The 26,197-nt window shown below is 40.9% G+C and overlaps 2 protein-coding genes across 6 annotated transcripts in view; one reads left to right on the plus strand and one right to left on the minus strand.

Annotated features, from left to right (window-relative positions):
• Nucleotides 1–26,197, minus strand: part of macrod1 (mono-ADP ribosylhydrolase 1) — a 147,508-nt gene that overhangs the window by 55,160 nt on the left and 66,151 nt on the right. For all 3 annotated transcript variants that reach the window (XM_085426842.1, XM_085426847.1, XM_085426851.1), the window contains exon 4: nt 9,948–9,977. In XM_085426842.1, the coding sequence (XP_085282968.1) occupies nt 9,948–9,977 (30 nt within the window). The remainder of the gene's footprint in view (nt 1–9,947; nt 9,978–26,197) is intronic.
• The window catches only part of flrt1b (fibronectin leucine rich transmembrane protein 1b), a 38,333-nt gene continuing 31,797 nt past the window's right edge, over nt 19,662–26,197 (plus strand). The window contains exon 1 of one of the 3 annotated variants that reach the window (XM_085426830.1): nt 19,662–19,754. The gene's annotated coding sequence lies outside the window, so the exon portion shown is untranslated. The other 2 variants (XM_085426825.1, XM_085426820.1) reach the window with 2 other exon arrangements.

Genomic DNA, 26,197 nt, shown 5'->3' on the forward strand with positions numbered 1-26,197 from the left:
AGGCCAACTCTGAAAGAGAGAACAAGTGTGATAAGACAGAGAGATGGAAAGGAGAGAAGGGGAGGAGGGGAATAAGCAAGAGTAGCAGATGTAAAAATAGTCTGGAGGGAGAAAAAGAAACAAGCAAGAAAAACAACATAAAAAAAAGAAAAGGAACTGACTTGGAAATTAAACCAACAATACCTTTTTTTTTTCCATTCGTTGCTGCATGTTTGACAGATACACAAATGTGTATGTGCCTCTCTGTGTGCCTACTAGTGCAAACTGGCCTTTTCCCCTCCAGTCTTTATGAGTGGACTGCATAGCCTTGAGCTACAGCAGTGCTTTTTGACCCAAGTACTGCCCTGCCCTCACTCTTACACAGCTGTAATACAAGCTTGCGAATGGAGCTGAAAAACATCCACACTGAGGCTTGCACACACACATGCAGCTACACACTCTAGAGCACATATGCATGGGTGCACATACAGCTTTAAATACAGCTGAATGCCAAAATTAAGGAACACGTGTCCTGGCACAGAAACACTGTTTGGAATACATTTAATTTGGGAGTTTAATGTGACTACAAAGGATGGCGAACTGCTGATTTCCGCTTGTTACAATGACCCCTTACATCAGGCGCAGGGCCAAGGGGGCTGCCGAAATCTGATTTTAGATCCCCGGTGCTAAGGTGTTAGCCTATTACTGGCATGGATGAATGACTGCGCAGGCCTTCTGAGTTCAAGTCCCCAGATCTAAAGCCTTTCTATGAAGTGACCAATCACATTCTTATGTGGCGAGTCACACAGGGACACAAAAAAACCAAAGAGGAAAGAAACACGCCCACGGAGACACACAAAAGATGACTTTTTAATCCCAGAAACCAGCACTTCCTGTCCTTTTAGCTCCAAATAAGATCATTTTAATGTCATGCTCAACATATTTTCTTTCACATGAGTTGCTTTTTCCATTTAGCAAAAGGCAGCTTTGATATTATCATGTTTAAATTAGATTGCTCCTTGCTAAATGGAGATGATAGGAGGCAGACAAAAGAACCTGAACCTGGTGAGTATGGTTAATAAATATCCATACACCTATTTAACCACTCCATGACTCCCACCTCTTTAACACAGACAAGCTATCCCTGTCACTGCACTCACTGAACACAGACCATGTTAGCTTTCTTTCAGTCTACAGTAACTTCTGACTCCATGGGAGCCAGTGTAATAGCCCAGCATGAGCACTGCATGCTACTGAGTAGATTCAGACACTGTTCTGTCACTTGAATGGTGCCAGAAATATGAAGGGGGGGAACTCATGAGCAGAGGGGGAAGCAAATGAAAGATGTGCTTGAAGCAAAGCGGCACCAGCAGTACCTTGTCAATGCAGACGGCTATGTAAGAGTCGCTTATGGGCACCAATATCGCTCTAGAAAACAATATGAGTGGATTTGTTGAGTTTCTAAACCAAAATCATTTTTCTGCCAGAAATATTTGCCTTTTTTTAAAAATAGTAGAAAGGCGAACAAAAGAATTGTCTTGCATGTGTTTTCTATGAGTTTCCACCACTATTAGTATTATACTAGTATTCCACACATATAATTTGAGACCAGCATCTATAATGTACTTGTGGTTTTGGTGAGCTATAACAGCTGCCAAGTGGTCAACTCACTTCACAATGTGATATCTGAACAACTATTGGATGTATTGCCACGCATTTCACACCAGCCGATTCTCACTGAGACCCATTCATTTATCCATCCATTCGCTGCCGCTTATCCTTTTCAGGGTTGTGGGGGGTGCTGGAGCCTATTCCAGCTGTCACAGGGAAAGAGGCAGGGTACAGATCAAATTTTGTCATATTTTAAGGGTAAAGGTAGTTGTTTTTTGAGGTTATTTCACAGAGAAAAAAAATATACGGTATTCAGAAATAAACGGCGAAAAAGTCTTTTCCTTCAGAAATGGAGCATCATACCAACTGTTCATTTGCAGCGGAGGCAATTTTAAATTTTTGTCTGCACCTTCAAACTCAAGATATGAAGAAGGAAAATACCTAAGTTTTATAATCTAAGAAGGAGTCTCCTTGATCAAAGAAATGAAAGCACAGGTGGAAGAGACCATGCAACCTGTATCTGGATCAAATGTCACCCTCTTCCTCCTCACTGAAAGTCATGACTCTAACACACGAAACGTGCATAAATATGCTTTTTTATTTCCAACATTGTTGCAATTTCTTATGGTAGCAGATTAGACATGCGGACCTCCAGACATCTAACAATACGCAGACTAAACAACAACTATGGCTAATGTTTGATTTGAGTTTCTCGCCTAACAAAGGAGGACAGCTAGTATCTACTGTAGAGGATGTAATCTACCAATGGGAAGGTCAGCGGGTCAATCCCTGGCTCCTTCAGCCCACATGTTGAAAGATACTGAACCCCCAAAAGCCTGCGATACACTGGAGTGTGAGTGTGTAAGGTAGTTAGAAAGTTATTGAAAGTATAAAATAAGATGCTGTATGAATGTGTGAAAGGGTGAATGTGGATTGTATTTAAAAAGTGCTTTGACTGCTCTGTTAAGCTATAAAACGCTATATAAATATCAATCCATGTAGCAGTAACAAGAACTTTTCACATCTACAACAAACTTCTCTGCTAGTTTCATGGCTGTCATGGTTACCCATGTCCAGCAGTGATGACAGCAGTTGCTCAGATGTACTGAACTGGACTGGACTGCACCGCAGGTTGAAAATGAAGCTGGATGGGTAGCCAGAACAGCGCAATCTAAAGCCAAAAGGTTGTGGTCAAGTTTCAGTACATGAAAATCTGGGGGTGAGAACAACTTGTTCATTTATAGTCCCCAAGGAATAAAGTCTAATGACTTCCTCTAGTACAACCAGCAAGCTGTAATGAGTGCTTTTAAGTTTTATTTAAAAACAAAACAAAACTATTGCCTATTCTTTGCAATTTGATGCAGAAATCTATGCCTACCTAAAGATGAATTACCAGCATAACAGACTAATGTTAGTGTGATCAAGTGCAATAATAACCTATTTAACGGTGAGCCTGTTAGGTGCCATTATGTAATGTAATGAGTGGTTTTTGATATGGTGACGAGGTGTTCGGTAGATTAGCCTCAGCAGGCCACCAGAGAAATGTCATTACAGCGCAGGTGTTGACTTTATCACAACAGAAATGGCTTCTTTCACATTTATAATGTATTCTTCCTGTTGATCAAGTTAGCTATTAAAAGTTTTTTCTAAAACTTTTTAACATCCATTGTTGTTTAATAGCTAAGGGTTACTTTATAACTTTTTATACACGATTAATAATCAGAGGAGCTGGTAGGAAGTTTTTTCTACTCACCACAAGTACTATAAAGTATGCCTGTAATTTTGTACGCCCTCATACTGAAACATGCCGTTCTTTGACACACACATACACAGTTGGAAAACAATGAGTGTTATAAGAGAAGCACTTGGGAGAGAATTGTGAGGTTTCACTTTTTTTTACTGTCTATTTTCACCGTGGAGCTCTTGCTCTCTATTGTTGCTCTTTTAGGAGGCTTGTTATTGATTTCCAGAAAATATCAGATGTCAGTAAGATTTATGATGTAAGCAGGCTGCAACCACTTCTACTGATGTTGAAAATAAAACTTTTCATGACTGCTGTCTTTAACTGATCTGAATATAGGACCCAGGATAGATCAATGTGAATTTCATGACCTCCTTTATTTCTAGGGACTTGATGCGTTTGATTCTAACTACATTAACTTGTAACTTTTACAGCACTTGAACCTGAGTTGCTCATGGCTCAGTCCCAATACAGAGTAACAATAGCATGGAAGCATCCTTGCCAGTAGGGGGTTCAAAAATAATAACCAGTGTTTGCTCAGTGACTGCACTGAAATTTCTTGCTGTAAGAGACCAATTGCAAGTAGTTCTAGTAACAAACTTCCCCAGAGATTAAGTTTGTAACACCCTCAATTTCTGGCTAACCACTTTTGATCACGAGGCAGTTGCACAGATCTCCAATCTGATGCAGCCACTCTCAGACAGATTAGCAATTATTCCTTACCTTTGCTGCCTACTTTATAAACGCAGGCAGACTGCCAATACCTTGAAATCAGTCTTAGTCAGTCTATGCTGAAGAGTACAACTTGTCTGTTATGTGTCTCTCTACAATAACACTGAGGCATTTCCAGGTCAGTCAAGAAATACATCTTTTCAGCATGTCCTGGGCCTGGCCCGGGGGGTCCTTCTAGTGGTACATGCCAGGAACACCCAGGAGGCGGCCAAGAGGCACCCCAATAAGATGCCCGAACCACCTCAACTGGCTCCTTTTGACATAGAGGAGTAGTGGCGCTACTCTGAGCCTCTTGAATGACTGAACTTCTCATCTTCCCAATATTATTATTAATCTGACTGAATTTATTGCAAACATTTTGGTCGTGATACTGTCTTCTCTAGTACAATTCTAGTACAAGGCAGGGATTTCAGACACAACAATAATATTCCAGCAGTCTGAAGCCTCACTCTAATTGATTTATGTAATTTATATGTTTCTGTTGATTTCCTTTTGGTCTTTTATTGCATAGGAACTGGATTTTGTAAAGGCTGTTTGTCTGTATTGTTTATGCTTATGAATGTAAAAAATAAATAAATTCATCACAAATGAAAATCACTTTTCTTGGGAAGCAAAAAAAGTCAAACTGACATTGCCTTAATAAAAAATACCACCAATATCAGGTCTTTATAAGCCACTTAGACACCGAGTCATTTAAAACGAGCAATGAGTTTGGTGTCAAAGGATACTTGTTGTTCATACTCCACTGACTCTGTGCAAATGAAGCATGTGAACTACTCGACCATTAGTCTTAATTGGCTACACCTAATGCAACCAATAGACATCAACCGATTATAACACAATAACCAGGGAACACATTTATATCACTAGACACACAAAAACACACAAAACATGAAATATGCCAAATTAATTTTCATCCTAAAAAAAAAAATCATGCAAAATTCATAATTTAGCCTTGATTATCATACTAAATATCACTTCACCGTTTTCTGCTATTGAAGCTCGGTCTTTTGGGGAATCAGAGATGGAGTGCACAAACAAAAAAATAAATAAATAAATAAATAAAAACAATGGGGAATGGAGAGACACTCACACACAGACAGAGAACGACGAGACGGGAGACTGAAGAGCACAGTTGGACAAAAAGAAATGGCTTTGGAAGGGGATCAAGTGTAAAACAAATAAATAAATAAAAGGTGTGTAGGTGAAAAGAGTGGGTGAGACTAAAAACAAAGAAGGGAGAGATGAATGTTAAGCAGGGTTCCAGAGAGGAATAGATTAAAAGGATGCAATGCATGGATGAATACAGGAAGGACTGAAATTAGTGTTTTGGCTTCTTTACCCTGTTAAACAGGCGGCTGACCAGTTTAGGTGTTATCACATCTCCCTCGCAGGCTCTGTATTGACTGACTCTGGGGGAGAGAGGGATGTAGGGGGACTGTGAAGTGATAATTGGCGATATGCTTATCTGGCGCGGAGCCTGCAACCTCCAGCAGGGCACAAAAACAAACACACACACTCGCACACACACACACACACACATTCTCTGCTATTGTTCTGTGCCACGACAAGCTTTACCTCAAACCGCCCACCCTCAACAAACACATCCACACATAAGAAAACACACACTCATTGGTAGCTTGGCATAAGAGTAAAACCAATCCTGAAGTCTCTCCTATGGAATACTAATACGATTGCCCTTGCCAGCTGACCTCTTATAGGCCAAACAGGCTGTCTGTCAAACTAATGGGGCGGAACGCTGGCATATTGCTTTCCCACAATCCCTCAGCAGAGCCGGGACACTCATTTACTTCAGTCAGCTTGTTGCCAAGGCAACATTAAGGATGGTTCTGGTGGTGGATGGACGCACAAACACGCACGCTGCCTCTCCTACGATTCTGTATAGGCACCTGTGTATATGTGCAAACTTGAACTCACAAACAAATGCAGCGCAACCTGTTAAGTGTTACTACCGTGAACTCTTGCGCACACAGACACGCACGCACGCACACGCATATATGAGTGTTGCTAACAGCAGTGAAACAGATGAATTTATGTATGCGGCTGACAGCACTGTCTGCATGCGGAAGGTACACTAAGTGCTCTTTGTCTCTAGTCTCATCTCCATGCTCCAAAATTCTCTCCCTTCATTCACAATACATGCTCTCCTGTTCATTTGTTCTGAAAGCCAAGCAGACATGCCTATTCTTCTCCGCCTGTATTTTTCTCCCCATCCAGACAAGGAGAAAGCAAAAAAAAAAAACCCAAAAAGGGCTGCAGACACACAAGGACGAGAGCCGAGAGACTTCCAGTACCGGGTTTCAAACTCCATCGTTGTTCTTGAGGATTGATTACAGATGTCATCTCATGCAATTTCAGCCTGAATTTTTTAGCTGTGCAACATTTTCTTTCGTGTTTCCCCATCGAAATGAAAAAATGCAAGTGGATGAAATTTTAATTGGGACTGTGCTCATCTATTGTGCACTGTCTTAAAACCTAAACCAATCATAAGCCGGCAGTGTCTTTGTGGCTGGCTCACATCCTGTGCAATCTGTCCCTACAGACCCAGAGCAGGATCTCTGACAGCAACTGTCTGTGTGTCTGTAACTGTGTCTCTGTTTGATCAGTAACTTGTTATTATGAAACCGGAACATCACAGCAAGTGAGGGTTTTGAATGTATGATCACATGATTTGGTTTGACAAGTGCTTAAAGCTGAATTCCAGATCTCAATTTCTATCTTAATATTTTGCTCATAGACGATTTTTACTTGAAAAGTGTTTTTTTGCTGGCTTCTGTGATTGCTCTGCATGTAACAGGAAAATTACCAACCAGGCAACCTGCGTCTGGGTTCACAAACTTCGTTTCAGGGGTTTGGTTCTTGTGATACCAATTTTCTTTACTGCTTATTGTAATAGAAGTGTGGTGGGTGACCAACGTGCAATCTTCAGAGCTGAAAAAGGAAGCCAGTGTGCCATGCAATACAAGTTGTTCTGAATGCTCAAATATATAGAAGAGTGCTATATAATTTTAAAGCTATATAATCTTGTCACTACATCACGGCTCGTCTCTCCTACATCACCTAAATCCCCTTTTAAGGTAATTTATTGTGTTGCATGCCCGCTGTGTCGTCGTCACAGCTTGGTCACCATTCATACTGGCACTCAATGTTTCCTGGACTTGCGGCAGTCTCCTCCTGAACAACAGATGTCCCCACTCAAAAAAAATCCTCTGCATTATCACTGATACAGAAGTGGAAAAAATTATAACAGGAAGCAAAGTGATACAGTGATTAAAGTCACTTTCAGTATTTGTCGCTGTTCAAAAGGGCCACAACGGTGAGCATAAAGGTGTACAGTCCAGTCGGGAAACTTCACAGGTGTGCAGTTGAAATCAGAAAGAAGGCAGAATGCTCATAGATAAGGAAATAAATTCCCCCCATGGAATGAAAATGCTCTGAAAATATAGTATCAAAGCTATGAAATTACTGTTGAGTGACAACACTGTTCACGAACTGCTGACTTATGTGTTAAACTGCACTTAAAACCCCATGGCTACCCTGCTAAATGAATAAGGAAACTGTAGTTTTCATCCTTAAAGATTGTTTACAATGTCTTGAAATGCAGAAAACAGCTGCACGCTGTATCAGTGAAAGCTGATACTTCTTGGAGGCCACATGCCAGTGAAAAAACACTTTAGCGTGCCATTCATCCCAAAGGTACGCACTGACATATGGTGACCTAGAAGAAGAATCTGTGTTGGCTCTAACAATTTTAACAGCATCCATTCAGAGATTAAACTGATATATGTTCATGTCTACATGAATAAATGTTTATACAAAGATAATGGTAACTGTCTGGCTGACTAAACCTCTATCATCTTGGCTTTCTGTTCCATTTAGAAAATCAATCAAAGCAGTGAAATGTTGAAATAGCAGATAAGCTCAGGAATAAATGAGCAACAGCAGCCAGTGGACATAAAAAAAGGTTAATTTCCTGCCCTTGAGTTTGTTGTTGATGCACTGCATCAGCTCAGCACTCCTCCAGATTGAAGTGAGAAAAACAATGTCGACAGGTGTGCGTTTGATCTAACTGAATGACATTTACCCAGGTACCCTTGAGACTGAGAGGTAAAGAACCGTAAAGACCTTTTGTTGCCTCACCTTTGATGGAAAAAACAACTCACTAAAGCTGAATGAATGAATGCATGGTTACTCAGTGCAGAGTGTGATCCTGGCAAATGTAGATGTATAGTAAATGATTTTTGTGTGTGTGTTTTTTCCCCACTTGGCCCTCCGCTTGCATCTGTCGATCCCAAGTGGCCGTCATCGCTCTCGTCTTTCTCGTCTTCTTTCTCTAAGCATCGTTTCCCTCCCTCTCTCTTGTTTGTTCCATTCTTCCTCTTGTCACTACCCTTACCTATCTCTAATTAACACCTACTCCAGGCTCTATCTGCCTTAGCAAACCCCAAAGGACAGAGCTGAAAAGGGAGATGGAGACAGAAAAATACATACAATAAGAAATGAGGGAAATCAACTGAGCAAGGGGGGGGAAATGGTGCAGAGTGGCACAGAAAGAGAGAATAGACAGATTCAGATGGTGGCTCTTAATGTTGGCTCGTTCAGCTGGTCGGTGGAAATGTTTACAATGAAAACAGCTGCTGTGGTTAAATTTAACTGAATAAAAACATTAACTAAACCACAGTGATCAACATAAACATGCTTTACACGGGCACTAATGCACCCAGTGTGACGCATTCACATGTTCGAGGGCTCTCTAGAAACCATCTGTCTTTGTAAAGCCATCAGAGACCTCAGGACAACATCAAACGACGCTGTAGATCTCGAGGTGCTTGACTGCATGTGTGTGTGTGTGTGGCAACAGGAAGAGTGTGGCATCCATTTTTGTGGCTTGAGCCTCAGCTGGTGTTTATCAGTTAAGGTGGAGCCCGTGTGTGTGTGTGTGTGTGTGTGTCGTGTATGTGTGCATATGGACACTCAGGACTTCAGTAGATCATTTCAGGCAAGCAGATGCACGGTTGTAAGCTGACATACGAATGCACATACACGCGAATATACAGACATGCAGGTGCACCACTTGATACTTCACCACAGAGACTGCAAAGAAAAAGGCTGCATGCAGACTAACATACAAATAGGAAGGTTAAAAACGGCAGTGTGAGCGAGCCGGGCTGAAAGGCTAAAGCTGTTTGGCCAAATGAAGACAAAGAAAACGACCACAGGCAAATGCACCAGCACCCAAATTTGCAAGCATTAACAAACACACACACACACACAAGTTGAGTAAGGTGCATGCGCACATGTTTTAGTGAATCTGGCTACTGCATTAGCAATACAGATTTATTGCAAGTATCGATTACCCACGGACGTCAAACATCACACACCCGCAGCAAAGCACTGAGTCAACAATACACTGAAAAATGTTTATTTCCACAGCACTCCACACCCATAAATTACGAACTATTGACTTCACACCTGCAAACACGTAAAAAGCACAGACACACACACAGACATAGGCACACACCCTCACGAGCTGCATGCAAAAGCACCTTGAACACCTGCCACAACAAAGAGCTACCTGCTACCTTACACAAAGAAAAATATAGACAGACACCACACATGGGGCATAAAACACTCGCAAACACGTACACCAACACACACGCACGCACGCTCGCTCGCTCTTTTTGGCTCGTAAATTGCACTGCATCATCTGATTAAAAGAAGTGCGACAATTTTAAATTATTTGGTTTCCACAGACGACCATTTGCACCACAAAGCCATGCCATTAATAACAGCTGAGGCCTGCACGTATCTTGGCAGGCACACAAACATAGACGACCAAAGGATCAGACAGGTGGTAACTTACCTCCACCTCCACCGAGCAGAGTGTTGTTGGCTAAAAGAGAGACAAGAAAAAAGAAATGATTGTGAATACAACTGAAGCGTAATTAATAAGGCTTAAACTGTCACAGCAAGCAATAATTAAAAAGTCGGAGGACACAAAACTAATTAAATTAAGCAAAAATGTCTGTAGTGTATATATGGCGAGAATGTCTTTTCAATTTATGGCTATGTATTTAGCCAGATAAACAGCTAAGTATTACACTTAGCTATTAGATTTCTATTTTAAACTGCAAATAATATTTGAGGGTTGGACTGAAATAAGAACAAGAAGATGTCTTTTAATTTTTTGGACCATACCAACCTGTGATTGCTATTTGTTAAACTGAATAAATACCTGAACAGATCAATAACAAAAATACCCATGAGTTGCAGCCCTCATCACATCTAATATAAAATGTTACACAGGTCTGTGATGAATAGTGCAATCACGTTCTCATTACATCCAGGTGATATAAAACTCCAATTACTACAATGAGCAAATTTCATTTTTTCCCATTATGATTATTCAGTTATTTTAATTGTAAACCGATTACCCCTAAATGTCAAACTGAAGCCCAAACAAACAATACATTTGATGGCACCTCATCCAACAGGAAGTAGTTTTAACACTTGCTTTCTCTGCCTTACCTCTGCATAACTTTTCACTATGATTTGAAACACCTCATTTTGGCTTTAGAACATATTCTGTGCACAGTAGTACATTTCATGGAGACATTTCCTACTTTAGTGTCCAACTGGTCCTAATGAAAATGTACATTCACTACGCACTTCATTAGGAACAACTGATCAACTGCTCATTAATACAAATATCTAATTAGCCAATCACATGGCAGAAAAATCAGTGCATTTAGGGCATGTAGATATGGTCAAGATAACCTTTTGAAGTTCAAACTGAGCATCAGAATAGGGAAGGAAGATGCAGTAGAGCATCTATTAACATCAAACCTTGAAACAGATGAGCTACAATAGCCACTTACAGTGGCTTGCAAAAGTATTCAGCCCCCTTGAACTTTCCCACATTTTGTCACATTACAGCCACAAACATGAATCAATTTTATTGGAATTCCACGTGAAAAACCAACACAAAGTGGTGTACACGTGAGCAGTGGAACGAAAATCATACATGATTCCAAACATTTTTTACAAATAAATAACTGAAAAGTGGGATGTGCCAAGAACAGGAAAACTGAGGGCACAGTTTGCACAGGCTCACCAAAGCTGGTCAAGAGAAGACTGAAAAAATGTTGCCTGATCTGATGAGTCAATATTTCTGCGCCAACATTCATATGGTAAGGTCAGAATTTGGTGTAAACATCGTCAAAGCACACCAGTAGTCCTGCCTTATATCAACGGTTCAGGTTGGTAGTAGGTGTGGGGGGAATTTTCATGTTTTGGGCCCCTTTTTACCATGTTCATTCCTTTACCACACATCATCTGATGGCTACTTCCAGAAGATAACACACTATGTCACAAATCTCATATCACCAGATCTCAATTCAATAGAGCTTTCATTTGTGGTACAATGGGAGATTTGTATCATGAATGTGCAGCTAACAAATCTGAAGCAAGTGTGTAGTGCTGTGCATCTTTTTGGATCTATGTCATGACAAATAGGGCCGGAACATATCATACCGTTCACAGTAATACCGGTATAATGTTGGACAACGATAAGAAAATGAAATATCGCAATAGATTATGGGTAAAACACGCATGCGCAGTGCCTTTGTTTTCATACACACATGGCGGAAAAAGCATGGCGGCGGCGCAGAATGAGAAGGGCGAAAGCGGATTGTTGAATGAAACAGATGAACCAGAATTGGTTTGTAAAAATGCTGCAACTTCAGTGGTGTGGAACTGGTTTAACTTTCGTCCGTCAGATACACAACAAAGCACTATTTTTGGTAGAGCATGCTAGTGGGCCGTCGATATTACCATGTTTTTGGAAAATACAGCACACTTAAAATCAATCCTTTGATTTTTCTGAAAAAACTTATAATCCCGTGTGCCTTATGTATGAATTCTGGTTGTGTTTACTGACCTCGAAATGATTTTATGTCGTACACGGCACTCGGAAATCTGTCAAATGTTTTAGTACGACTTTGCTAAGCTACGAACCTGCACCACTTGATGGATTGTCGGAGCATTACGGCTATCGTAGGCAGGAGCCTCGCTGAGTGATACGTACTGTGCTTCAACATGATATTACCGTATTATGTGTATAACCTCTTTTTAAGTTTTGTGGATATTATACATGGTTATGCTGAGGATATGTCAGCCAGTTTCCACTGGAAATGCTTTTTGGTTAAACTGTCAGCAAGGATTTTGCATTTGCACTGTTAAATTTTTATATAACTTTAATGCACATAAAAAACAGCTGCTTGTTTAAGTGAAAATACATTGATGGGGTTTTTTGCACTAATAAAGTTGTGGAGTTGTAAAGTATTTTGTCTAGTGCCAATTATATCGTCAGTTATATCGTTATAGCAAAATTTAAAATGTATATCGAGATAAATATTTTTGGTCATATCGCCCTGCTCTAATGACGAATGAAGGCAGGTCTGAAGGAAAAACAAGGTTCAAGCCAGTTCTAGCAACTTGTATCTAATAAAGAGGGTGATGAGTGTATATTAATGCAGGAGAGCTTTTTCTTCAATAACCCTGCCTAAATGCTGTTTGTTTCAAGAGGTGCAACTGATACTTTAAAGGCAAACTGTCTCCATTTCCTGCTTGTGGACGACTGGTTCAGTTTTCATTCTACAAGTTTGGAAATGGAAGAACCGGATATTTCAGTGCATTGAAGTGTACAGCACATCTTCATTCAAAGTGACAGTAAGACAGAGCTCATATAATATCCATTTTCATTAGTACAATAATGACAATGCTATTAAGAAATGAAGAAATACCCTTTAAAGTAACACTGGAAACTTCAAAAACTACAAATGAGTTACAGTTTGTGCATAAATCTAACACCAAGTTGATACTACAACCAAAAACGTTACAAAATAACACAAGCATGACTAGCTACATTGCTAACGTGTTGCACAAGTGCTTTGCTGACATTATAAACAGGCTTCTGTGTGCAAACAAGAGTCTTTGATCGGTTTATGCTTCACCTCATGATTGGTGATCTGAACAACCTCACAGTCATCACAGTGAGTATCAAGCTTCAGTTTGAATTAATTCATTCAGCTACTTGTTCAACAGTAATTCTAATTTTAATTCCTAGTTCTATATTTAAATGAATCTTCATTTAGGTGAAGATAGAAAAATAAGGGGGGGGGGGGGGGGGGAAGGTGTTTTGATATTTGTCCTTCTGGGGGGGGAAAAAAGGGGGGGGGGGGGGGGGGGGGGGAAGGTTTATTGGTGTCAGCAATTCTTCACACGAGTGGCTCTCAGTTTGTGTTTTCAGGGCTTACAGTGCTGCTACTATTTCCCAGCCAGTCAGTTAATTGCATCCACGTGGCATCGCAGGTGTAACTCGGTCCCTGATTAGACGGATAGAATGAGAACCAGCAGGCTCGGAGTCCCGTCAGCGAGGGCTGAGAAGCACAGCACAATATGAACGAGTAACTTCACGGCCCGCGAAGCTAATAAATAAACTCACGCTGAGGCTACAGTCCAAAGAATAATAAGCTACCCTGTGACAAAAAATAAACAGGTAATGTGGTTCAGTTTGTGTTTCACTTATGAAAAAGGAGACCATACAGCGACTTCCAACCTGGATAACAAGGAGGTGACTGTAACTTAAACAAAGTAAGAATATAATGAGCTCTTTTTGCAGCAAGGTAAATGCTGAATAAATACTAGTATCTATGAGTGGCCAGTATGCTCCAAATCATTCCCTACTCGAATCAAGTCACTGCACATGCTTGTAAGTGTAAATTGCTGGCAGGGTGATAATGCTGGCTGTGGCTGCTTTTGACATATGTGATACCCAAGTGTTTTTCTCACCCGCATATCCATGAACGTGTGGACTCAGCAGTGTTAGCCTGAGGACATCTGCAGCGCTTCCAGGAAACCGTACCATAAACTCATACAAATCAAGTTTCTTCTTTTTCCCCCTATGCTCATGCATCCTATTTTGGTTGCTGTGAACATGTTAGGATAATCTGATAAGCACATAATCGTTCTGCGAGGGACAGTTTCAAAGTTACGTATGAACACACAGGGGACAGCTCTCATTTTAGCTAATCCTTGCCAGGAGGCATTGTGCCAACTGGGTACGCACTGAGACTGTACATGAAGCAAGCTGGTTTTTAAGAGAGCGAGGAAGAGAAGCTAAATCCCACAGATGTCTTTCCTTCTCGAGGATTCTCTAGTCTTCGCCGTTTTCACCACCCCCCATTGCCTCATTAATTGTAAATACCACTTAATTTCACCCTTTAAACACAGCACACTTCCCTGTATATGTCTCACTAAGATCTCCCAAAGTGACTCTCTCTACTCTCTATCAAGTCTTCTTAGGAAAAAAAAGGAGTTTAATGTGACAGTGTGAAACTGTCTCAGGTGCACAGCTTGTCTAAGAGCTGATAGATCGAATGATGAACCTGAATAAAGCTCGTTCAGATGGAAAACCTCCGACAGATAAATCGTCTCCATTAAGTCACCCGTTCATCATGTGCTGATTAGCTGCAGGCTGTACATAAGGCTTATATCACACACTAGGTCTTGTTAGTACTCGTCTGTGTCGACTAACATGCCCCGGGCCATTTGAAGCCAGGACTCCTGAGTAGTGAAAAGCTTCCTTTCTAAAGAAAAACAAATCTGCCTGAAGGAGACAGACTGCAGCTCTGACAGGGAGAACTGGACCAAAACTACAGTTATCGGTGTTTTACTGGTGCTGAAGTGAACTGGTGAGCCCGACTGTGACATCAGGATTTGCTGGAATAACTGATTTTGTTTACCCACAGTGGAAACTTGTTACAGCACTTGTTTTAGGCTGATTTGGTGAACTTGTTAGCAAGACACAGAGCAGTTACCGAGCAAAGTAATCACCTATAATTTGTCCGTTTCCACCCTTTTGAATCCAAGACCAATATTTACTGACGTTACCTTTGTTTTAATCTCTAACCAATCCATGGTTAATTACCTAACTGTATAGCAGCTAAATGCTGTACTATCTTCACCAAAGCACAACTGCATTGTAGATCTGCCAGCTGTAGCCAAAAGCAAAGAGACGACAACACTGCGGGTCAACAAAAACTTTAAAGTGCAATGCAAAACAGCACAATGTTCCAGGTCAACTCCCAACCAGGTGTACCTTTCACTGCATCACATTTCCTGCTGTCTTTCCCACATTTCCTGTTGGCTATCTGCAGCTATCAAATAAAAGGCAAAATGAGCATCATTATGAGAGATTTGTTTCACACATTGTAATTTGATAAATTCAGCATATGAAAGCGTGATATTTTACAGACTTTAAAAATCGTCTTTCTGACTGTCTAACTTTAGTAATGGGTAAATTGGTTGCTAGGAAACTGACACTGACAGTTACGGGAACCAAACCCTATTACACCTAATTATAGATATTACTTTGTCTGCATCAAGTGTGGATACGATGACAGATATAGTTTAACAGCAAATAATAATCATGCACTGCAGAATGAGTGTGGAATACATATTACTGTGAAACTGAGTTTTAAACAAGTATCCGGTCTGACATGTTGACCACATTTTTTTTAAACTCTTCCATCACAGATTTTTAAAAAAACTATTTTAATTTTGTATTCAACATAATTCTGGACTAATCTGGCCAATAGCAAGCATTCTTCTTAAATAGTTTTTCTGTTCTTATCCTTTACCTCTTTAGCTCCAGAGAACTTTAGCTGTTTAGCTTTCTGGGAGGACAGAAAGCTAAACAGCTGAGCCACCGAGTAAAAACAAGTTTGAACTGGTAGGTGTCACCATGTGTCAATCTATAGAATCCAAAACACACCCAGTGTCATCAAAGAAGTGCAAATCCCATTGCTACTTCATCGCTAATGACTGCATTAGTAGCTGTAAAAACAGATTTAGAGTGTTTAGGCATGTCAAATGGGACCAGTTGTAACTTAACGATTTTTGGAAGCAAATTATTCACCTCCTCTCCTGCCGCATGCCTTGGCTACATCAGTGTCAGGTAATGTCCAAACATTTCCATTAATCACAATAAGACACAGTAAACACAGAGAGTGATAATGAAATTCCGGCAGTCGAGAGAAACAATGCAACGATGACAACGTGTTTAATTACTCCATTACCCTCTGGAACCCTACGGCTGTTATTTGTGTGCACTAAGTCCTCTTTCTTTCTGAGGGAATGACACTAAAACCTGATGTTTTAGATTGCTGAGATTTGTGTCGGCTGCTCTATTAGAGCTGACAGAAATGTCTTACTCCCACATGATAATGTCTGTTTGAGAAATTTAAAAAAAAAAAAAAAAAAAAGTACTAATAAGATGGCAGTCACTACCATTTCAGATAGCAGCGAGTTATGTCCGTACAGGGAAAAGAGTAGGCTGGATGTGTATTTTTCTTTCAAGCACTTCTTTTTTTTTTTCCCCTTCCCTCTTCCGTCACTGTTCGTGTGTGAAGCTACAAGATGACAAAGACACACAAAAGCAGACAAAGAGTTCTTGGAGAGAGATCGTGGGGGCAGGCTGATGCAGCCCAGAGGAAGCTGATGACCAGTATAAAAACTGCTGCCTTCAGACATGAACAGACAACACTCTGTATGACCTAATTCATTTGAAAGATATTTAAAGTATAGCAGTGTTTTGTTTTGTTTATTTATTAGCCTTTACTTCACTGCACCACCTGAAAAATACGCTGAATACTTATATGGGGCTGATTTCTTATCCTTCCTTCAAAGTTATAGCATATTTCTCTGCTTCAGTATCGGCTGCAAAGCAGAATTTCCCAACATAGAGACTTTAGTGGGGCAGACTAGTCAGAGTGTAACTGGCAACTCATTTTAGCATATTTAAATACCTCCAAGAAAAAGTCTCCAAAAGTTGATTCTGTTCATCTGGACGTAGCGTTTTGTGGGAGAAACGTTTCGTCACTCATCCAAGTGACTTCTTCAGTCTCAGCTGACTGCAGGTTTCCCCGATCTCATAAACAGTACATTTGCATAATGACTGAAACCAGCCCACTGAAGGAACAATGGGCTGGGAGGTCAGTTCCTTAATCTTAATTATGCAAATTTGCATGACCATTGATCAACAACCACTGACCAAAACCCACTGATCAAAGACCACTGATCAATGGCCATGAGTACCATTCACAGAGAGTTGGGGAATTTCTGCAATCACAGCATTGTAAGATGGCGAAAGATGTACCCTTAGGGCCCCTCCTCGATTCAGAGATGGTCTTTCCCTTTTCACGTAAATGGCCTCCTTGACTCCGCGCTCAAACCAGCGTCCAGATGAACAGAATCAACTTGAATGCATCAAGACTCCAAGAAAAAGGTTCCATCCACGATCAGTCCACTATTGGAGAATCCCCTAGCTAGCCCCAGCCTTCCCTGCCTTGTGTTTTCCTGACTGGCTGACTCGTTAGTCAGATCACTGATGTGGAGGTTTTCAATATCATTCAGCTCCATCGACAGTCTTTGACTGCAGCTGGTGACAGTAGCCCATGTTCTGCCTCAGAGATCCATTGCAAGCTGCAGGGACACTCTAATGAGAACCTGTGGCAGGTGGAAAAGTGGTTAAAATGCTCAAGCTCACGGAGGCTTCAGAGCAGAACAAGGACTACCAGCTGCAGTCGGGAGTTCATCTGTGGCTCAGGATACTCTGCTCAGTTAGGTCCATAAGTTTGTGGACAGTGGCATATTTTTCTTGAGTTTTCTCTCTGTAATCCACCACTGTGCATTTTTAAATCATACAATGAGTTTCTGACTGAAGTGCAAGGAGTGTGACAAAAGTGTTGCACTCACTGGCATTGTCATATATCTGATTTTTCAGAGGTTTGAAAGTAACTGGGGTAAAAATTAATCTTTTTATTTTTATTATTTGGCCAAAAACCTGTGGACCTACCTGTATCTGTTAACGTTCTTGGCAAAATATTTGGAACAGCGCGCAGGAAAAGATGAAGTGATATTACATATCACTTCATTTTGAGATACGTTTTCAGTACTCTGGCAATATGAACACTTTTATTAAAAACACAGAGACCATGCTAAAAATGGATCCCACTACCAATTCCTTAAGGTGGTGCCTTTCAAAATAAAATGAGATTAACATCAATGGAAGTTAACTAAGTTATAGTGAAGCATAAGAACTTCAAAGGGGGGACGTGGTGGACAGCAGGGGAAAGCAAATTAGAGAGCAAGTTAGATCAGACACATTAATCAGACACATTATTCCAACTGACTAATAATAATAATACATATACGCACACTGTGACACCACAGTGCAGGGAAAGTGCTATCTTATTCTTCAAGTATACAAGGATGCTGATTAATTATCTACACCGAGTATCACAGAATTGCTATTTTGTAGGTAATATATGACACGTGGGCAATGCATGGAGAGCTACACTGTACCGACTGCCCAGGTAGCTGAAGATGTAAAATATGCACTCCAACATCCTATTTCCATTTTATTTTTGCCTTTCAAAGAAGGGGAGCCAAGTTCAAATTCAAATTCACCTTGTACCTTCCTGTCACAAATGCAAAAATGATTTTCATTTCATCTCACCATTTAAAAAAAATCTCAACTTGTAATCTTTATTCATTGAATTATATAATTATTAAGATAGTCTTACATGAAAAATGTATAAATGTATAAATCTTTGACACATTTTCAGTTATCCCATATAATCCTGTTATTCTCTGTGTAGATACATAGGTGCTTGAGTCTGAACCAGCCTCTGGTCTGATGCCTTTGTTTTCCCTTGTGGGGGGAACAAAGGCATCAAAGCAACCAAAATACCCATGTGCATGCACAATCACGCAGTTGCAGAGACGTGGACACACACACGCTCACATACGTGGAAGCATAGGAGGAAAAGGGGTTTGAACACCAAGACGTGCATGCGCATACACCACCCTTTCAAGCAGTCACAGATACACACATATACAAATCCAGACAGTCAGTGTTTGGGTAACCATGGTGATGGCAAAGCCCAAAGGTTTGTTACTGAAACCTAGTTAATTAGAAGGAGTAAGGGCGAAAGAGAGAGAGTAATGTCGATACTCGAGGGAAAGTGTTTCGCCATCTGTTAAAACCCACATGTACCCTCTGCCCGGTCGTATGTGGATACAGTGTAACTGTGTGTGCACGAGCTGGCCACAGTTGTTGCATGAGCAAACACAAACACACACACACACAATTCTCTGCTCCTGTGGTGCTGAAAGCGCAGAGGCCAAGAGTTTCTTTTTCTCACTGGTATTAGATGACTAATTGGAAGAGCTAATGCTTAGCCGCCAAATAACACGCGCTGGCATCTGCTGCAGAGACACACCAATTATCGCGCACGAAAGGGATCAGGGTGATAAGTTATACAACTACATACAAAAGGAAAGAGACGGGAGGAGGGAGGGTTGACAGGGAGGGAGTGGAGAATGGGGTGGAGGAGGGGAGTGCGAGGTGTCAGGGGACAGAGGAAAGGCTCGGGGAGGAGGGGGGAGAGAGCGTGAGGGAGGGAGGGGATGATGGAGGTGAGTGAGTGAGAGAGACAGAGACAAAGTGAAAGAGACCTGAGGGTGGAGAAGGGAGACACAGGGCTAAATTTGCCGGGAACATAAAACAACAAGATGGAGTGTAGTTCTTCTTCTTTCTTGGGAGGTAAGTAATCAGAGAAAGGGGGAGAAAGAGGCCTGATTGATGCATCAGTGAAGGACAGGAGCTACATGCCTTAAAACCTGGCCAGAGAGAGGAGGTGGTGGTGAAAGAATTTGGCTGTAAGAGTGAGACTAAGGAGAGGCAATGGGCTCTCGTTTTGTGTTTGGCTCACTGTGTTTAATCACCTGCGCGTTTATGAGTGTGTGTGAATGTTTCTCTCTCTCTGTGGGACTGTGTTAGAAATCGGAGGTAATGATGATAATGATGAAAACAGGGTAACATTTACTTTGTAGCCCTGTGTTAAACCAGCTTTGCCAGTGTGTGTCTTTCCTTTAAATGGCCTTCCATCTTATTTTAGTTTTTTTTCTCCTTTCTCCCTGGCTTCTCCCTCCTATTCCCCAGGCCCCAGTGCAACCTGTTTGTGTATTCCTCCCTCTCCCGCTTGCCTCTCTCTCTCCTACCCACTTGTCCTAAACACCATTATAGCGCTTTCAGTCATTTAATTTCTAGCCATCATTTATTTGGACCACTTGAGAATGTCAATCAGTTTGCTGCTGTCCCTGTGTCAGAGAGGACAAAGCCTGAGCTACGTTGCAGGATAAATGCAGATTTGATTCTTTACCATCACCTTTTAAACCGAGGAAGACAAATTTAACATAAAACAATCTGATCTTGTAATTAATAACATAAGAGGATTTGCCTTTAATGACAAACACTCCAACTGTTGTATTAAGTAATCGTTAATAATCTATTTTTTTAACTTGTCCTGCTCCACCCTGAGCATCAGTACAGGTGGACTATAACCTAAACTGAGTTAAACAAGTAATGCAAGCAAACTGGGTTAAAAGAAATAGTGTTATTGTGTTTCCTTTTCTTGCACCTGTGTTTACGCTGCTTTATAGGCTTTCCTTGGCCTCTTGGCAAACCTTACTTACTAGAAATATGTTTTTAAGCTTCACAAAGTCTTGTTCCCACCTGTGTGTAACAAACACCTTACTCCAAAATGTGCATTTGTACGCACTGATGTAGTGTTAACATAGATTTATAAGTGAGGATCCCAACACTGCTAATTGCTTGTGCATTCTTACCATAGTTCACACTTGCAGTGGCGATATGACATGAAGAACTGGTAACTTTAAATTAATGATAAGATGAAGCGTGACAAGAGCAGGTTTCTCAGGCTACTTGGAAACGGAGGAAGTTGACCAGAGTTCAACTTTATGCAAATGAGCAGTAATGCATTGGGGAAATGGCCAGCTGAAGGGTAGAAGTATTTAAGGGTACTTTACATTTTTTTGTCGTAAATCCTCCTCCGACTACAGTTACTATAACGGCTGGCAACAGCCCGCGTACTTCCTCAACAACTTTATAGTAGAAATTCAAATGCCTGCAATCAGTGAGGCAACATTAACAACAGGCGAAGATAAATGATGCAGAGAAAGCTCTTTTTTGCCTTTACCATAGAGAGTGCATTGCATGCTTGGCAAAATATTTATATTTTATCATTCTAAAATGATCTTTGAATTAATTAAGAGAACATCTGTTGATCCAGTTTTGCTTTCTTGCTTCTGGTGAGACTGTGCAAGTAAATCATAAATTTGGGCTTTTTCCAGTTTGCACAAAGCCATTTGTTATCATTTTACACTATTTTATACCATAAATGCTTAATTACTAAATTCAATATTTTATATTTTAATCTCTACTGAAGAGATGTAGCCTCTTACTGAAAAGTGAGGCCAATGTGGAAATGCCTTAAATATTATTTTTTCTAATGGCCAGCAGGGGCGATACTAGAGGTCTATGAAAAGCTTCCCAACTTCTTATATATAACCTCAGCAAACACTTTGCTCACGTGTTTCTCGTGTCATTCACTAGTGTCAAATCTTATGTAATACAGCACAATGTTATTTTTTATAAATTATGGTCCCCTTTAGATTAAAATTATTGCACAGTAGATAATACTGGCTCAAGGCTTTGTCTGACTTGACAGGCTGATATCATCTTTAGTAGTGCTCTCAGAAAATTACTGAGCTTGCCATCACTGCTATTAGCATGAACATACAGGGAACCCATTCTGAATATAACCAACATGCAAATGTGTCACGCAGGAGGCAATGCAAAGTCTGTACAATGAGACTGAGGGAAGCCTGAAGAAGAAGAGTGGTTTGTTTTGCTTTTTGTGGTCTAAACAATCAGAGATGAGCATTTAAGTATTGATTGGCTAAGCCAGTGCAGAATGACCACAATATTGCACAACAAACCAACAATTATTGGTGCAGAAATTGCACTGGTAAATATAGATAATATTCAGATTTTAAGTATTAAGCATTAAGCAGCTGCTAATGCAATTTTTATTATGCAGAGAGCAATTTCATCAATCATGCTAAATCTACATATCAGTGAGTTGAAATGATTGTGTATCATTTGTTTTGGTATAATCTGGGCCATTTTGTTTGCCATTTGTGGCTACAACTTTTTTGTTTTTTTAATATTTGAAGGGGAACATGCAGCTAATCCTTTAACCTACTTTTACTTAAGACAATAATTGCCTGAACGGGGGTGTTAAACAGATACCACGAGGGATAAATCCACCATAAATTACAGTGATTTAACACAGACACAGTAATAGTTCCTGCAGGAATAACTCAATTTTTCTTATTACAAATGCCATAATACAAACAGAAAAAATAGTAACCTGATTGTAATAAGTTCCCTCTATTTAAGAACATTTTCAACAAAAATGGGAGGGAAAAAAACACAATAAGAAACACCCTGATGTAGATCAATAAAATCAAGGGTAATCTTTGTAAATATAGCAGGATGAACTGAACTGAACTGTATTGTACTTCAGGTTCTCAAGTCAGGTTCAAGCTCCTTTATATGACAATATAAAACAGAATGAGAATGATAAATCAGTCAACATTACCCTGTTGTATTAAGACAGGGGGAAGAATATATAGAACTGGATTGCTAAATGTGGATGTTTCAAACATACACAACGCGTCTATCCACAAGTGGACTTACAATATTGTACACTTTCCTTTATCCTAATATTTTGCTTATACTATATGTGGAAAAATAAATAAAACTGCATAAAATGTCAAATGTTAGCATTATTATAGTACCAGACTACTTAAATAGCTAAGCAATAATTATCCAGCATCACGTCCCACTGCCTCATTTAGAGCACAAACAGAAGGAATATATAAGTACGACCATTACTAGAGACTGCTACACTCCATAATTATAGTACACTTGACTTCATAAATTATCATATCACATGATGTAAGTGATACTGACACTGTAAGCATGACAATTTAGACATATGAAGTATTTAATAATATTTGCTAAATTAGATGTAATTGAATTAGAATGATCAACTGTTTTATAAAGTGTTACAAGTGCATAAATGCTAAAGCCTGCTGATATATGGTTGCTAGATTATGATGATGCTATAATATCTATTATGGATAAATACCTTCAGGGGTCTACACAAATTCAGCCACACAAGCCTAGAGACCAGTCGGTGATCCTCTGACAACCTCTGGTTTCTACGATAAATGTGTGTCATCTAATAAGTCGACTGATTGTGGGCGATTGACAGTTGTTCTCGGGTATAGCTGCTTTGGTTGCATATCAGATTGCAACTTGGCAACTGCTCATGGTTTCCATTAAAGACGCCGACAGGTCTGCAAACACTCGACTGAAACACTTTGCATTCAAAATAAAAGTTGTACCTTATTACATCAATGTGTTTCAAAATGCCAAACATTTACTTTGAAGGCAAATATCGTCCATTTGCAGTTTGCATTGTACTTTCACAACCACTTGGCAACTGTTTGCAGACAAGTTGGCATCTTCAATACAAATTATGCTGCAATCACAAGGTTTCCGATGCAGGACCATATAGGTCTTTCTTTTAGCGACAATCAGCAACCTCCTGCAATCATTTAACAACTGGTCTGGAATACAAAATACCAGTGGTAACCATGAGGTCACTGACCGGTCTTTTGGCCTACATGAATATGGGTTAGAAATCAATTCAACAGCAACAGCCAGTAACGTCCAGTAACCACTTGCAATCGGTCAGGGAATACTCATTGTTCCCTAGCAACTGATAGTTTCACGGCACGTTCGTTTGCTCATTTCCTGATTGGTTTCTGTTAGCGCCTCCTGCACAGAGATTTTGATTGTAAACGGTTTTGTTCTCACAGGCAGAAAAACACAACTTACACTTTTCCAAATAATTAATTTAGTAGTACTTATGTTATGATTAGACTTTTACTAATGTGAGGGTAAAATTGGGTTTTTTTGGTGTTTGTGTGGCCATGATGGGTGTCAAGGTTTGGTTAGCAATGGCTCACTGTGATGGACTCATGTATTGATTAAGAACATCAGTGTTCGGGTACACAGTCTCACGAGATGACATTAAAAACATAATAATAGTATTATGGAAATCAAGACGTTTTTCAGGGTTGCACTGTGTGGGTCAAATATACAGTATGACACAGTGGTAGATTAGAGCAGACACACTCTAAAATAACATTTTTTAAGCAGATAAAATAACTGCTAGGGAAATCTGCCCCAGTCCCTCTGATTGTTTCTGTGAGTCTGACTATGAGAGTCTTTCAAAATGAATCAGACTAAGTCCTACTACCGCATCTCTGGAACAGCGCCAGAGGGTGCTGGTGGTGTAGCTGCACCTGCACCTGGAGCCCCAAGGGGCCCACACAGGCCCTGTACAGATGCTCTGTGTGCAAATGATTGTGATTGAAGAGGACAGAGGTGTGCCAATGTTTGCACCTCGGTCTGGCATGACCAACTTCTGTCAGGGAAAGCAACATTTAAAATTGCTGTGTTCGCATTCAATAAAAGCCTAAGCTGTGGCGACTCCTCAGTGAGCAAACAGCGCAAAGGTAATAAATGCAAATTAATTGTGAGGTGTGCCTCTTAGGAAAATAAAACTCACTGGTCACAGAGTCAGAAAACACATCAGAATCAATTTAACCCCGAGCTGATTCACAGTCACTATGATGCCAGTGACTCTATGTTTATGATTAGGGTCAAATTAAAACTCAGACTTATATAAATAATATGTATTACTTCATTTTCTCAAGTGTGAGAAACCTTTCTCCTTCCTTTTCCTCGAGGGCTTTAATCCACTCATTTTCCATCTAAGGGGGCCCCCAAAGCCCCAACAGCTAAAGTCTCCGGTGCTTTGTGTAGCCTGTGTGTGAGTGTGTGGGTGTGTGCGTGGGTGTGTGTCTGTGCACCTGTCACTCTAATGCGTGGTGAGTTGTCGGTAATTGCTGGACCGTTGCGACCTCCTGAACCCCTGTAACGGAGCTCAGAGAGCCGCTGTACGCTGTAAAGAGTACCCCCCCTCCACACACACACACACACACACACACACACACACACACACACACACACCCCAACAGAAAACAACATCACGCGCAGTCTCGGCTCTAGATGATGAAGAAGAGGAGGCGAAGGAGGAGGAGGACACAACGTGCGCTGGAGGCGACACCTGTCAAACCGTTACTGAACACAGTTGGTTTATTTAAAAAGACGGAGGCGCCCTGAGGACTTGGGGGACAAAGCGAGGTGGAAATAGAGATTAGTCGCACCTATTGCCGCTGTTTTGCGCTGAGGGAGAGACACGGACCTCTTTTGAGGAGAAAGAGTGAGAGAGAGAGAGAGGAAGAGACTGTGTAGTATTAACGTTATGACATGCCGTTTTGGAGTTGAAGTAGCGAAGTTGACGTTTGGTTGTTGGCTGACAGCGAGAAGTGAGAGCGAAAGGACGCTGGAGAGGGAAAAACTGGACTTTATTCGAGGTTAGCCCCTCTCTGGCACACACACACTCTCTCTCTCTCTTCCACATACACACACACACTCCAAACACATTAACCACAGCGGAGCTCAGAGTGAAACAACAGGGTGGGAGATAACTCGTGCACATCGCGGAGCTTCGGTGCGGACAGACCGAGCGTCCCCGTTCCTCTGCGGCGCGCTCGCCCCGGCTGTAGAGACCGCTGGCCGGGACTTACCGGACACCCAGAAATAATCTGTTAACTTGAGGGGGATGATAGGACAAGGATGCCCTGAGGGGAGCGAGCACCAGAGAGGCGGAAAAGGGGGCAACAAAAGGTATGATGTGGTTCGTGTTGGTGACTGCGTTTGCAGAGGAAACGCTTCGTTCAGTGCTGTCAGTCTGTCATCGTGGTTACATGTTGATGCCAACCAGCTTTAGACTCCCTCCGTGTTGCAAATACGTACGCCTGCCCTCGTTTATATAAATGTGTGTTTGCGTGTGTGTTCATCTGTGCAGCTACCTGCTGGACCAAGCTTTTTGCAGACAAGTAGAAAAAAAGTCCGAGATTTGAGAAGCAGGGCTTCGGAGAGTTAACAGGCAGAGGGAGATTAAAGCCATAGATTATACT

The sequence above is a fragment of the Rhamphochromis longiceps genome, linkage group LG2 (genome assembly GCF_057381845.1).
Source record: "Rhamphochromis longiceps isolate RC_006_pf linkage group LG2, R_longiceps_female_GT1.1, whole genome shotgun sequence".
Classification (NCBI taxonomy): domain Eukaryota; kingdom Metazoa; phylum Chordata; class Actinopteri; order Cichliformes; family Cichlidae; genus Rhamphochromis; species Rhamphochromis longiceps.